Raw genomic sequence first — 12,711 nt, 5'->3', positions numbered from 1 at the left:
ACCCCCATCTTTCTCTCCCTAAATCCATTCCACCTTTGTGTCCGCGTTGACAGGTGAAGCTGAAGTCAACGGGTGCCCGCGACTTTTCATCGACCAGAGCACTCTGGAATCATGCATACCAGCTTGGGCGAGTTGCTATGGTAACGTCATGTTTTGTTTCACCGTACACCTGTTTGATGGTTAAACTCACTTTTCTTGAAACCACCTGCACATAATTTCAATACACAGTATGGCACCTTGTAACATGAACAATTTTTTATGTGCACGATAACAAAAACAAACAAACCGATTTGTATTTATTTATAATAATCATTTACTCTGACATTCAACATTCAATATAAAATGATATCAGCTTGGATTGTGGCTCTGTGTAAAGAAAATCCCAGATTCGTCTGTCCAGAGGATTACATCACATCAATTCAATCATGCATGAACTTTCAGACTTCAATTCCTATTGAACAAACTCTGAGGTAATGCAAAGCAAGTAATAAAAAGAATGTTAACGGGTGCGACGAGTCATATCATATCCTGCAACAGTAAGAATTATGTCACAGGGATTCCACTACTGACAAAATCACACTTTCGTAGAAAACGTGATTTTTAAGTCACATAGTTTCATCGGGGGGGGGGGGGGTGGTAATTTGGTTTGCACGATTTGAAAAGAAATGAATGTATCACCTCGGGATCAGTAATGTTTAACATCCTTTTTCTTTTCCCTTTTTGTTTTGCAGACCAGAATTTCCTGGGTTGCTACCGCGACTCGCGGTACGACCGCGTCCTAGCCGCGGCGATCTATCCGATGACCAACATGATGTCGCCGCAGCGGTGCATAGATTTTTGCCTCGAGGGCGGTCACGCCCTCGCCGCGGTCGAGTATGGCAGCGAATGTTACTGCGGAGCGGCCGGTGCGAATTATGAGCGACTCGGCCGGGCGTCAGACAGGGAGTGCCAGATGCCGTGCCAGGGTCTCGTTGACGAAGTTTGTGGGGGTGTGAACACGATGGCCGTCTTCAAGAGTAAGTTAACTGCAGAGTGAAATAGCCGGAGAAAGAGAAATGGGAAGAAGGGAGAGAAAAGGGAGAGAGAAAACTCTATGACAAATTTGAAGAAAAAGTTAAACGCACTTGCGTGTAATATAATTTAGTTAAAAAGCGCACTTGTGTGTAATATACATTGTGTCTCTTTCCATCTTTCTATCAATCGTTCTAGGTAAGGTCATTACTGGCATAGGTAATCACTCAACCGTTGCGTCAAAAGCAAAGTTGTATCTGAAGAATGTAACAAAGGAACGGGACCTGGATAGGAATGTTGATGACAAGGACAAAGAAGTGATCCGAAGATTAAAATGACAAGAACGACACCTAATGCCAAAAAAGAAAGAAAGTAAAGAAGAGATGAATACCAAACATTCCACAAAGAATAACGATATGACGAAAAAAAGTTAAGAGAACGAAAAGAAGAATGGAACGAAAACGAAGAAGAAACAGTAACATATGAGTCCTCCTACTAATCGTCACCGCTGTGGCAGACCAGATGCATCCGAAACAACGTGCATCATGGTTACAAAGAGTGACGCAGGACTGACAAATTTAATTCCAAAACTTCCTCTTTTTCCAGGTTCCCTGAACAGAGAGAAAGCTCCTCTCCACGTGTTGCCAATTTTAGTCGACAAGTTTCGCTCCTCTTCCATCATTTAACTCATTTTCATCTCCGACGTTTTGGCAGTTGTAATCCATCCGCGCGTTTTTATCGCGTTTCCCGATCTCGCGTTTTCGCTCTTCCACGAAAGTTCCTTGAATGATTTCATTTTTTTTTTTGTCTTGCTGTTGTTCTGCGCAGTGGCCCCTGAAAGCACAAAATGACATCTCATACGTTTGTTGACATCCTTTCATTCTGCTCACGGCAATGACGTGTTGCATTCGTGATGAAAACGTGATGAATTCCAACCATACTTGTTCCTTTTCTTGGGGGGGGGGGGGTGGCAGGGGGTACTTGCGACTTTGTGCTCCCCAGGGGCTACAACATCAGTCGCAAGGAAGGGATGTCAGCATGACTGTCTTTCCTCATTCTCTCTCTGATCTCATCCAAGAAGAACAATGGAGGATTGCTGGCCCTTTGCTAACCAAGAATAACGATTAAAGCCCTTGAATTCACTGGGATTCCTTTACCCACTGATTGTGGCTGCAATGTTATACTGTACCTTCATTTCTACAGCTACACCTATCAAATTTGAAAAAAAAAGAATAGAAAAGCGAAGTATTTACACTCTCCTTGACAAAGATAACATGCATCAATCTAAAACATTAACCAACAAAAGAGCACGACTTTTTTTTGTGGGAAAGAAAACGAATAAGGATATGATACGTTCTTATTTTACTATATCATATTGAAATGAAAAAAAAAGCACACCTCTGACTATCCTTACATGATACATACTCTTTTTTTTCCTCTGCTAACCTTTAACATTAAAAAAAAAAAAGCCGCGTGACGTAGACATTCCAAAACGGACATGATGGAAGAATCTCTCTTTTACGTCAACCATTAAATTCCGGTATAGTGAAAATTGAATAGGCACGTAAACGTTATCACGGTTCTGCTGTGGTCTGGATAGGAGCTAAGGGGGTATCTCCTGACTTGACCAGGCGCTGTCGGGTTTGCTCCCGATGCAAATATTGTACCCAAAACAAAAAGGAAATGACGTGAATTTCATACGCGGTAATCCTTTCGACGGCTGAGGTCACGACAAGCTGAACCGGTCTGTCGGTTTCTGCACTATAAGCTGAGCTGCCGATCGAGGATCCCCAAATCTGCAGAGGACTTCCTGAAAATATAAGGATCCAACTGATGGGAGAATATATCATTTTCGCGCATTGAGATGCATATAAATTCAAGTATCTCCCTGATTACTTTTCGAATCCCCTCCCAAGAATTCCATGATTGGTGAATGTTGGCGGCCCTACAATATGGAATTGTTTACTGAAAATCATCAGACGCGCATGTCCGTTTATCTAACCTCTGTTGTAGGGCTTTGGGCTTTATACGCAGAGTAAATAAAGATTAAGAAAAAAAAAGAATAATCAAAGCTCCACAACATTATTCATCCAGTCAGAGGTATTCTTGCTATGATGATGCAACCTTCTTAAGTGACAAGCATAATATACAAGAAATGCATGTTCTTGGAGGAGGAGTTACACCTGGTTCCAATGCCTTGGTGAAAGGGGAAACTTCACCCTTATTGTTACGTTTGAGTTCAGAAATGTAAGTATGTCGTTTGAACCTTGTTTTGGAATAGTATTGGAATGTACTGAAAAAAATCAGTCATAGCATAAGTTAGATGCAATCCTGAATACATGCTGACATATGCATTGTCTGTTTTGTTTCCACTTTCTATATCTTTCATTGAAAGAATTGAAAAAGAAAATAATGTTCCGTTTCACTGAATGAATGAGTTTGGAATAAATGTTGCCGCTTTTAAGTGCAGGTTGCTTCATTTTGAGCTGACATGCCTTCCAATTTTGACCACGATGTGGCTTTACAGCTTCGACCGCGACTACGACGGTTCCAACGACAACTGTACCAACAACAACGCCGTCGCCGACAACGACTGAGAAGTCCACCGAGCTGACCACATCGGCCCCGCCGACGCCACGGGTGACTGCGGTCAGACCAACGCAGATCGTCCAGCGAGCGAGAACACGATTCCCTCCGATCACAGCGTCTACTCTGTCTGTCTCCATGGAAACAGCTCAGGGAAACAGGGCGCCCCCTTGTGAGTACAGTAGGCCTACTTGTTCGCACTTCGACTGCATATTACATTAGTCTTGAATAGCGATTATGACTTTCGTCATGAGACCCAAAAAGAATGGACACGCCCCTGTTTACTTGTAGATGCAAATGTCGATTACGCAAAACATTTTTTTTTTTTAAATGGGAAGCATAATATAGCATGTCCTATAGACCAGGCAATTTGATAGACAGTGTGGTATATTGTTATAGTGGATAATGTTTAGGATTTGTCAGCGGAAGGTTGTGTGTTCGAATCCCGCCTGGTGCGTTCATCCTCAGGGGAGATATTTATTTATTGGTAGTTTGCAATGCTGGAGTATCCAAATAATGATGGCAATTGAAGGCCTCTGGGGTTAGCAGCTCACCAATGCTGAAAAGGCTATCCTTTTGAATGAGATTGTATTGCTATGTTAATCATCATTATTATGCCAATTGTCTACCATTTGACACTATTTCTTAACTTCTATAACATTTCGACAAAGTTGAATTCTACTTAAATCAATTAATGGCAAATATGATTATGGTATGCAAATAGAGAAACATATATGGCATTGACTGATTCACGGACTTATTGATGGACTGCAACACATATTATACACATATTATTATCGTATACACTACTATAATGAAACCCAGCCCCAGTCTAAAATGTGCTAGACATTGATGTCTCGCGTCTGCCCAATATGGACAAAGAGCGACGACAAGTAGGTTTATCGGCTTGGATTGAGTGATTACTTTACACACAGATCTGCAGCAATACATTTCAAACTACCGCAGCTGCGACAAGCGACTCAATCAAATTATCATATCCTTAGCATACGCAGCAGCTGCATATCCGCTCTAACTACCTCAAACATCCCCAAAATTTATAAAAATGACTTTTCGCAAAATTGAAGAGGCACCGGTTTTCTCGATGAAGCATTAATAGAGGATACGCAGTCGAGTGTTATCTCGGCATGTCTATTTTTGGACATTCCCGACCTCCCCCCCCCCCCCATTTCCAATATTCCCTTGTTGTCGAATAACAGGTGGCCGTAAATCCGACCGCATATTTTAGTACTTAAGTTTATGATCGAATTGTCGACAGTGTTTAAATCACGGTCAAGTTCAGTCGAGTTCCTACTGATATCCCAACTCGAATAATATTGCTTGTACTGAAAGAACAAAACTGTGTATCTACGACTTTGAATTGCAACTCGGTCCACGAAAAGGTCAGTTTACCTTGAGATGTCGGGGCGTATACCTGCCATTAAAACTTGTATTTCATTGGGAATGTACAGGGATGGAACATGAAATGATATCTGCTGAAATAAGTATAATCATGTTGTACGGAGATATCACACGAAACTTACTGTTTGGAAAATCTGTAGTCACTTATCATCTATCCCTGTTAAAAAGACAAATAATATTTATTGATAAAGAGGCAAAGTTTTTTTTTTTCGAAAGGATGGGCGTTTACTATCATACTTTCATACCATCGGATTGATTGAAAACAAAACAACACAAAACAATCAAGGTAATTCTGAAAATCATAATGAAATTGAAAGCCTACTCAAAGTATTTAGACATTTTACATCATCCGGGCACTTACATAATCAGCCAATAATCGGCATGATGTTCACACTTAAATGTAATCTGACTTTATAATCTGAGATCGAGTGCATCTTCAGAGGAGGGAGCTGAAGTACATGTTGTATCAGGAGTATGGAAATGATTTACCAACTTACTCTTTGGAAATCACTTGCTGTCACTTTTCTATTCACACTTGCAATAAGTCAGCAACACCATCAATTACCGATTGACATTTTCTATTCATTTCAATTCAATTTGATTCAAATTCTGTTTTATTTTCGACAAAACATAATTATAATAACCACTTTCTTTGGTAAGAGACAATAAGATTAGCAAGAGGAAATGAAAGGGGTATACACTAACAGTGAAATCTTACATAATTGTCATGAATAGTAATGTCTAGCATTCATTGTAAAGCAGCTAACCCTCCGTGAACTCACAGCATGACCTTTTGCAATGGGTTACACATTAACAGAGCGGGGACGTTCAATTTTCCAAGAGCCACGATCAAGAAACGCAGTTGGTTTGGGTGTTGTTGTTGTTTTTTTCACTTTGTATCATACATACGGGCATTCCTCACTGGGACAAGTCCACGCAGAATGTAGCTTGGAGGAAATAGATTCATTACTCACCAATAAAATGGCTTCTTTCGATCACTTAACACGCGACCCCCATCGGGTCAGGAACTCTCCAATACACCGGACCCTCCCGGGGCATGATTCGTTGCTGCTGTAGCTGTCCTGACAGGATACTTAGTGCTTCAGGGCGGGGGAATTCCCAAGGTAGATGGCTAAAAATGTTCTTCTTATTACTCAACTTAATGTTCCCCTGGATTCTTCTGAGTCATGAGACATCTTTTGGTTCTTTGGTAGAGTGTACCCCTCCCAACTAAGGCACGAAATTAAAGGAGAAGTGTATATTAGTAAGAATATTTATCATACTTGTCTACCACACGTATATGTCAGTGTCATACTCGAAACTCATTCGTTGCTCAAGTGACAGCGACCGACATTTCATGTAATGTTTTTTTTTTCTTTGTTTTAAATGTTCCATCGACAGCTACCATTATCGGGCTTGCCAGCACCGGGGGCGCCCTCTTCGTTGCCTGCTCTGCAGTGCTCCTCTTCCTGACCGTGCATCGCAGGTAACTATGTGACCCGTCAACACCACTGATCTTCGTAGGACTAGGTTATCATGGATATCTCATTGGCCCATTCACCCTGTACAAACAAGTGAAGCCGCTGCTCAGTAATCTTTGATACCAGGCACACGCTATGAAAACTTGTAAGCATTTCAGAGCAGAAATTGTCACCAATCTCGTGATGTCACGAGTTCCGTACACAAACAGATTGAATACGAAACGGTCGTCTTTCATGGGCGATGTGCATAATAAAATGGTGGCGAGGTGGCTTCAAAGCAATTGGTCATTGAGATATCCACATCCTTTAGAGATCAGTGGTCATGACTAATACACACCACACTGAATTTTTGGCTATTAATCAGTAAGAGGGCAAATCCCAATTAAACAAAGAAAAAAGAAAAAAGATGCCAACTGCAGCGGACTATGCGATTTCAGAATTGCAAGGCCATTACAATTGTGTACGAAGCGGTCGCCAATGTTTAAGTGGCTTAAGACGTTTCCATTCAGCAGTAAAGCAATTGAATATTGTTACAAGGTCTTCTCTAATAACGATACAAATTTTGGTCCAATTTGATTTTTCCCCAGATTTTTGCATGCGGGTGCGGCTGAGAAAAATGTGATGATAAAATATAAGCAATAGAAAAGAACTATTTCTTATATCATGTCAGACTTCATGAAATCTCGTTCTTCCCAGAAATAACAATGGGTGATTTCAAGTTCGGTGCTAGTGCTAGCCCCCAAATAATAACACCGACGGTCAGATTAACGAGACGATACCGATCAAAATTATCGATCACCAGCACTATAGGTGTTGGAATCACGTGTGACAGCACCGCGAGCTCCGCGGGAATTGCGCGACGAAAAAAGTGATGGCACATAGTTAAAGTCAAATATAAAAAAAAAAATGTAGCCATGACTGCTTAGTTTTAGACACGTAAAACAAGAAAGACTGATTAAAATTTCATCCCTTCTTTAAAACACAAGTATCTTAATTTTCCTCCCAGGCTCAGATTTCTATAGCCATGTCTGGAGTGTTCGTGTGTTTTTTTTTTTACCTGGGTGACCATTGCATTAACATAGACTTTGCATCTCTTATGGAAGTTAATACGGGTCTCGCACGGCAAAACTAAACACCAGCACCGAACTTGAAGTGAAGAAAATGATAATTCCTAGGGGCTAGTGTTAGTCAATACGGACTATCACACGGACAGCGGAGCTCCCTCGGTTCAGCAGACGACATTCAACACCGAGCCCAGCACCAGCAACCAGAAATACGTTATAATTTTGAGGTCAACTTCCAACACCGACGTGATTTCAAGTTTTATCGCCGGTGTTAGTGCAGAGATAGCACAAGCACTAGCACTAGCACTAACACCGTATTTGAAATCAACCAATGTAGAGCATTTTTAAAGTTTATCTTGTCAAATGCATTACAAACCAAAAAAACAAACAAACAAACAAACAAAAACCCGAACGTTTCAAAAAGAATGACTTCGAGATTATCATGAAGCCTACTAGTATTCTTGATGATGAACATGAACCTTTATTTATCATTCTCTGATAATTGCAGCCGAAGGAAGAAGAACGCTTCCATAGTCGACGATCCGTCTCCCTATGCCTTGTCGGCCTCTGTCGAGGTGGTGATGGACACCACGTACCTGGACCCGATGAATTCCATCAGCGACTCTGCCGTTTACAGCGGCGTCTCCCAGGTATCCGAGAGTGACTTTGACAGCACCTTTGGCGGGGTCGGCGGCGACGGCGGCGGCGACCGCGGGAGGGGAGAAATGTCAATGTACCTCGGACTCTCCTTCAAGGAGATGGAGCGAAGACAGGACGAAGATTACGCTTCCCTCAACGCCGGTCTCAGGAAGGAGGGCAGTTTCGCCACGAACGATAGCCACGACGCCGTGGATGCTCGACGGGCGACGTACGGCGACGGTACGGACATCGACGGTGAGAGTTTTGAGACAATTCCCTCAGAGTCTCGCGGCCAGATAGAAGGCGAATACTCCGGATTGTATGATACTCCACATTCGTCTACCGTCTCTGCAATATACGCGTCCGGGAACGGCATATCACCCTACGCCTACGGCGTTGGTATCCCTGGGGAGGGCGAGTACACCTCGGTACATTTAGGCTCATACTGCGAGATCGGTGACGGTGCTGCGACGGCACAGGTTTGCGCCAAACGTGACCCAAAGCTTCCAATACCGCCGAAAGGGCGAGACAGAAATTGTGCCGCAGGATCTCGTGAATACGCCAGCGTATTCCCGGTACATTCGCGTCAAGCGCGTAGAGAATGTGACGAAAGAATAGAGTCCGTCACTTATCAAAATGGCAGCCAGCTTGAAGGACGAGAATACGCTTTAGTAGCCGATCTGAAGAAACGCGATTCTTCTGCCACAGTTAGCAAATCAGGCCAGACAAAAACCTTACCAGCCACAGGTCGGACAGGCCTGAATGAGGGCATATCCGCTATAAAGCCTAGAAATGGAGACTATGACAGCGTCTATTTCGAAGGCAATAAAACTCTTTCAAACTCTCGGTCAAGGTCAGAAACTCTCCCTCTAGCGTCCTCAGCTGATTATTCCGAATACGCGTTAATCAATGATGATGATGAGAAGTTATCAAAATGCGCAGTGGACGACGATACATTTGAACCTGCGGATGATGCAGCTGCTACCAACTACGACTCTTATTCCTACGTCGATCAAGACAAACTACTGGTCGGAAAGTCAAAACGTCGGGCGGAGAACCTCGCTCTTTCCGAAGACTCTTTTTACGATCCAAGCTACGAGAACGTTACGGAGAAATCTCAGAAGTCCACACCAAAGCTGTCAGTATCTAGCGTCCTGTCCCAAATATCCTCGTTGGGCCAGACGCGGAAATATTCCTCACTGGACGAGGAATTTGATCAGGAACAATCGAAGAAGTCAATATGTGATGGACGAGCTGTCGCAAGTGCGCCCCCTACGACGATATCGCAAGACACGAGGGAGTCGGGAGCGGAGTACGCCGTTGTTGACAAAGGGCTTCGCAACTCGCAACCTGCTGTCACGCATACGAGCGTATATACGGACATCGTCGCCGATGACGATGACGACGATGATTACGACATTTTGCAGCATACGGTTACAGAAAAATGATCCTGTTTCGAATTCATTTTGCCATCTCGTAACTTCAGAACATTTCTAGCTTTAACCAGTCATCCCTTGCAACTGATTGACAAATTGCCCTACATCGACGTAAATAAGCACTGAATTAATCAGTGTTTTAGTAGTAGCCATGATAAAAAAAAAAATCAAAAAAAAATCATGGGCGTACGTACTCGAAAACATCTCGACGGAAGAATTTCATGAATTTGAACAATCATCCCTTGCCTCAAATTATAAAACAAAAGTGATGTTGACGTTTTCTATGATAGAAGACTGTGTCAATCAAAGATTTTCCCATGCCAAATTATGTAACTTAGAACACAAGGTAAACCATTTCCCTCTGTTGATGAATATAGATAAAGACATCATTATCTCTAAGGGTATGATTTCACATCTTTGTGAATAAGTATTCAACATGTCTTTGTTGTTGTTCTAAAGGCCGTTATTGCTGTTAAATCATGCTCATGATAACAGGCGCCAATTTATGATTGTTTTCCTTTTTTGTATATTCGTACTGTATATCATAATAATATAGTGTACAAATCACATGTCTGCTATTTATATGAATGATAAGAATGAACACGATATTACTCTAGCGCTGCACTATTTCCAGGTTATTTGTACACCATCCTGTGGCTATGTACCATCCATCGTATTGTCATCGTATTGTCATTGTACCTCGGGTATAAAAGACGCAGAACACAAACCTATCTTATCAAATTAATGGAAGCTAAATAAAAAAGAAATATATTTATATTGCAATGTGAACAATGAGGGTTGATTGATACTGAAAGAACTTTCGAGGAGAGGGCAATTACCTGACTTCACGAAATCCAGAGAACAAAATGTTTGATTTAGACATAAAACGTACTCATCACAGATCTCAACTCGAGATTTACTGCACATTGTATTAATCTTAAATGATAGTAATGATGTAACTAAAAATTGTACTCCTTTGATAATATTGTAAATTGCTTTTGAGTACGCAGAAGTGTGCATTAGCCAATAACTAAATCAGGAAAGATTTGATATTGAAGTGCTAAACATGGTTAACACAATTATGCACAAATACGCGCAAGATTGTCTTATGACAACTTTTTATGAGTTATGATATAACGTTATTTTCTTTTTCAGTCCTGGAGCATTAATAAGCAGAAGATTCTGGATAAAACAAAATCAAAGGACTTGTAACGTTGGCCTACAACATTGTACTACCAACTATACAAGACTTCATCATTTTCCCTGAAATACAGCTTAAAATATTATTGTCAGAACTAATTACTACTTATTCATGATCTATGAAAGAGCAGCTTACAGCACGAAACATCAGAGCCAGTAGAACGCAAGCTTACAGTAACAGTTGTCACGCTATAAGACCTACGTACATGTTTGCAGACATTGCGAAGAGATTCCAGTCCTTCTAGATAACAGTTCCTAGCCCTGAACCAGGTGAATCCTACACACTATTCATTACTGAGGTTAAATATAATACTAGTTCTATAAGCCTTGGCGAACAATGGTTGTAGGCACTAGACTTAGTTGGTGTCGTTTATGGGTTGGGGGAGGGAGGGGAGGGGAGATGGGTGTCTTGTTTTTAAGGTAGCAAACATAACTTTTAAAAGGGTGGCACATCACGTAAGTCTAAGCTTGTATCATGTATGTAACATTGTTGTGTTTTTTTTTCATGACAAAGACATGGGAGGGGGTAGACATCATTCAGATTAAACTTGATCATGCTAATGGTCTGACTTGAACGTCTAATGTTGATGTGTCTTTGATCAATCTCACTGATCTTAATACTGACAAGATACACGCATTTTAAACTGAACAGGCGAAAACACTTTTAAATGTGTGTTTCTATATCTTTTTAACCACATCCCTGATTCTTGCACATATTTGTAATGGGTTTTTTATATCTATACTTGTAAAGTGTAAATTGTTCTGATAATACTTGGAGAGTAATTCTTGAACTAGTAGCCTTCTCGATGTCTTCAACGACTACATTCTGTCATGCAATTGTACTTTGATTAATAAAGTGTAATACTCCTTACCTTGCCAAAAGCTGCATCAAGCAAACCAAAGAACCTCATAATGTTGTGATGAAATGTGCTTGAAAGTCACTTTTATATAATATAAATAGTAGACATTTATAGAGCGCCTTTTCCACTGGATGCAAAGCGCTTGATTGACGTTTTCCTTTCTTTCTTTTTTTAGTTACAACACGTATTTGCAATTCAAACCCGAGGTTTACTGACGTCAATCTTATCCTCTTTGAACAACTGTATATTCGTGAGAATATCTCAGCTTTTCTTTTTTGCTGAAACTTCTTGTGTCACGTATTAAACAAGCATATAGTGTGAGTCATGTTACGTGTGCTGTAATGAAATAGTGTCAGTTTTTACTGTCAACGAGAAATTCGTAATTAACTTGTGATTCGAAAGAGCATGATATATATTTGTTTTATATTTCTCCAACGAATTTATACGAAAAATAATAAAATTGTTAGAATTAAAACTGTTCATGTAGGCCTATTGTATCGCAATGTGTATCGCAGTGTACCCAAGTAAACGTGATTAATTTTACACATCAGTGGTCTATATTGGGTCCGATACCGACAGCATTTATCAACATCCTGTCAAAAATCCTTGATAGATATTCTAGCATGATATAGTCCACTATATACCATGCATGATGTCAACATAATTATAATACTTTTTTTTCCCATAGGCATTTTGTTCTCAACATCATCAACATTGCATTAATGCTATGTTTGGTAACATGATGCAATGTGGACCAATCACTGAACAAGAATTCATGAATGATTCATGAAAAAAATACATAGGCCGTATATGTTACGATATATGTATATATATATATATATATATATATATATGAACATGAATAAATTGATAAAATGATATAAAATATGTTTGTGTATAATATACGAATATAAGAAAATATGAAAGATCTAATCCATAATTATATATATGTATCTATATATATATGGATATATATGTGCGTATATATACATATACATACTATGTATAATAATTA

The 12,711-nt window shown here is 40.5% G+C and overlaps 1 protein-coding gene across 1 annotated transcript in view; it reads left to right on the top strand.

The window, feature by feature from the left end:
- The window catches only part of LOC139729404 (uncharacterized), a 30,185-nt gene extending 20,537 nt beyond the window's left edge, over nucleotides 1–9,648 (top strand). The window contains exons 3-7 of the mRNA XM_071640332.1: nucleotides 54–140; nucleotides 732–1,016; nucleotides 3,539–3,769; nucleotides 6,355–6,502; nucleotides 8,070–9,648. Coding sequence (XP_071496433.1) covers nucleotides 54–140; nucleotides 732–1,016; nucleotides 3,539–3,769; nucleotides 6,355–6,502; nucleotides 8,070–9,648 — 2,330 coding nt within the window. The remainder of the gene's footprint in view (nucleotides 1–53; nucleotides 141–731; nucleotides 1,017–3,538; nucleotides 3,770–6,354; nucleotides 6,503–8,069) is intronic.
- The last annotated feature ends 3,063 nt before the right edge of the window (nucleotides 9,649–12,711 follow it).

This window comes from Diadema antillarum, unplaced genomic scaffold, assembly GCF_040938485.1.
Source record: "Diadema antillarum isolate AM-2024a unplaced genomic scaffold, OU_Dant_1.0 seq00000238_RagTag, whole genome shotgun sequence".
Taxonomy (NCBI): Eukaryota; Metazoa; Echinodermata; class Echinoidea; order Diadematoida; family Diadematidae; genus Diadema; species Diadema antillarum.
This window is presented reverse-complemented; position numbering and strand designations above follow the sequence as displayed.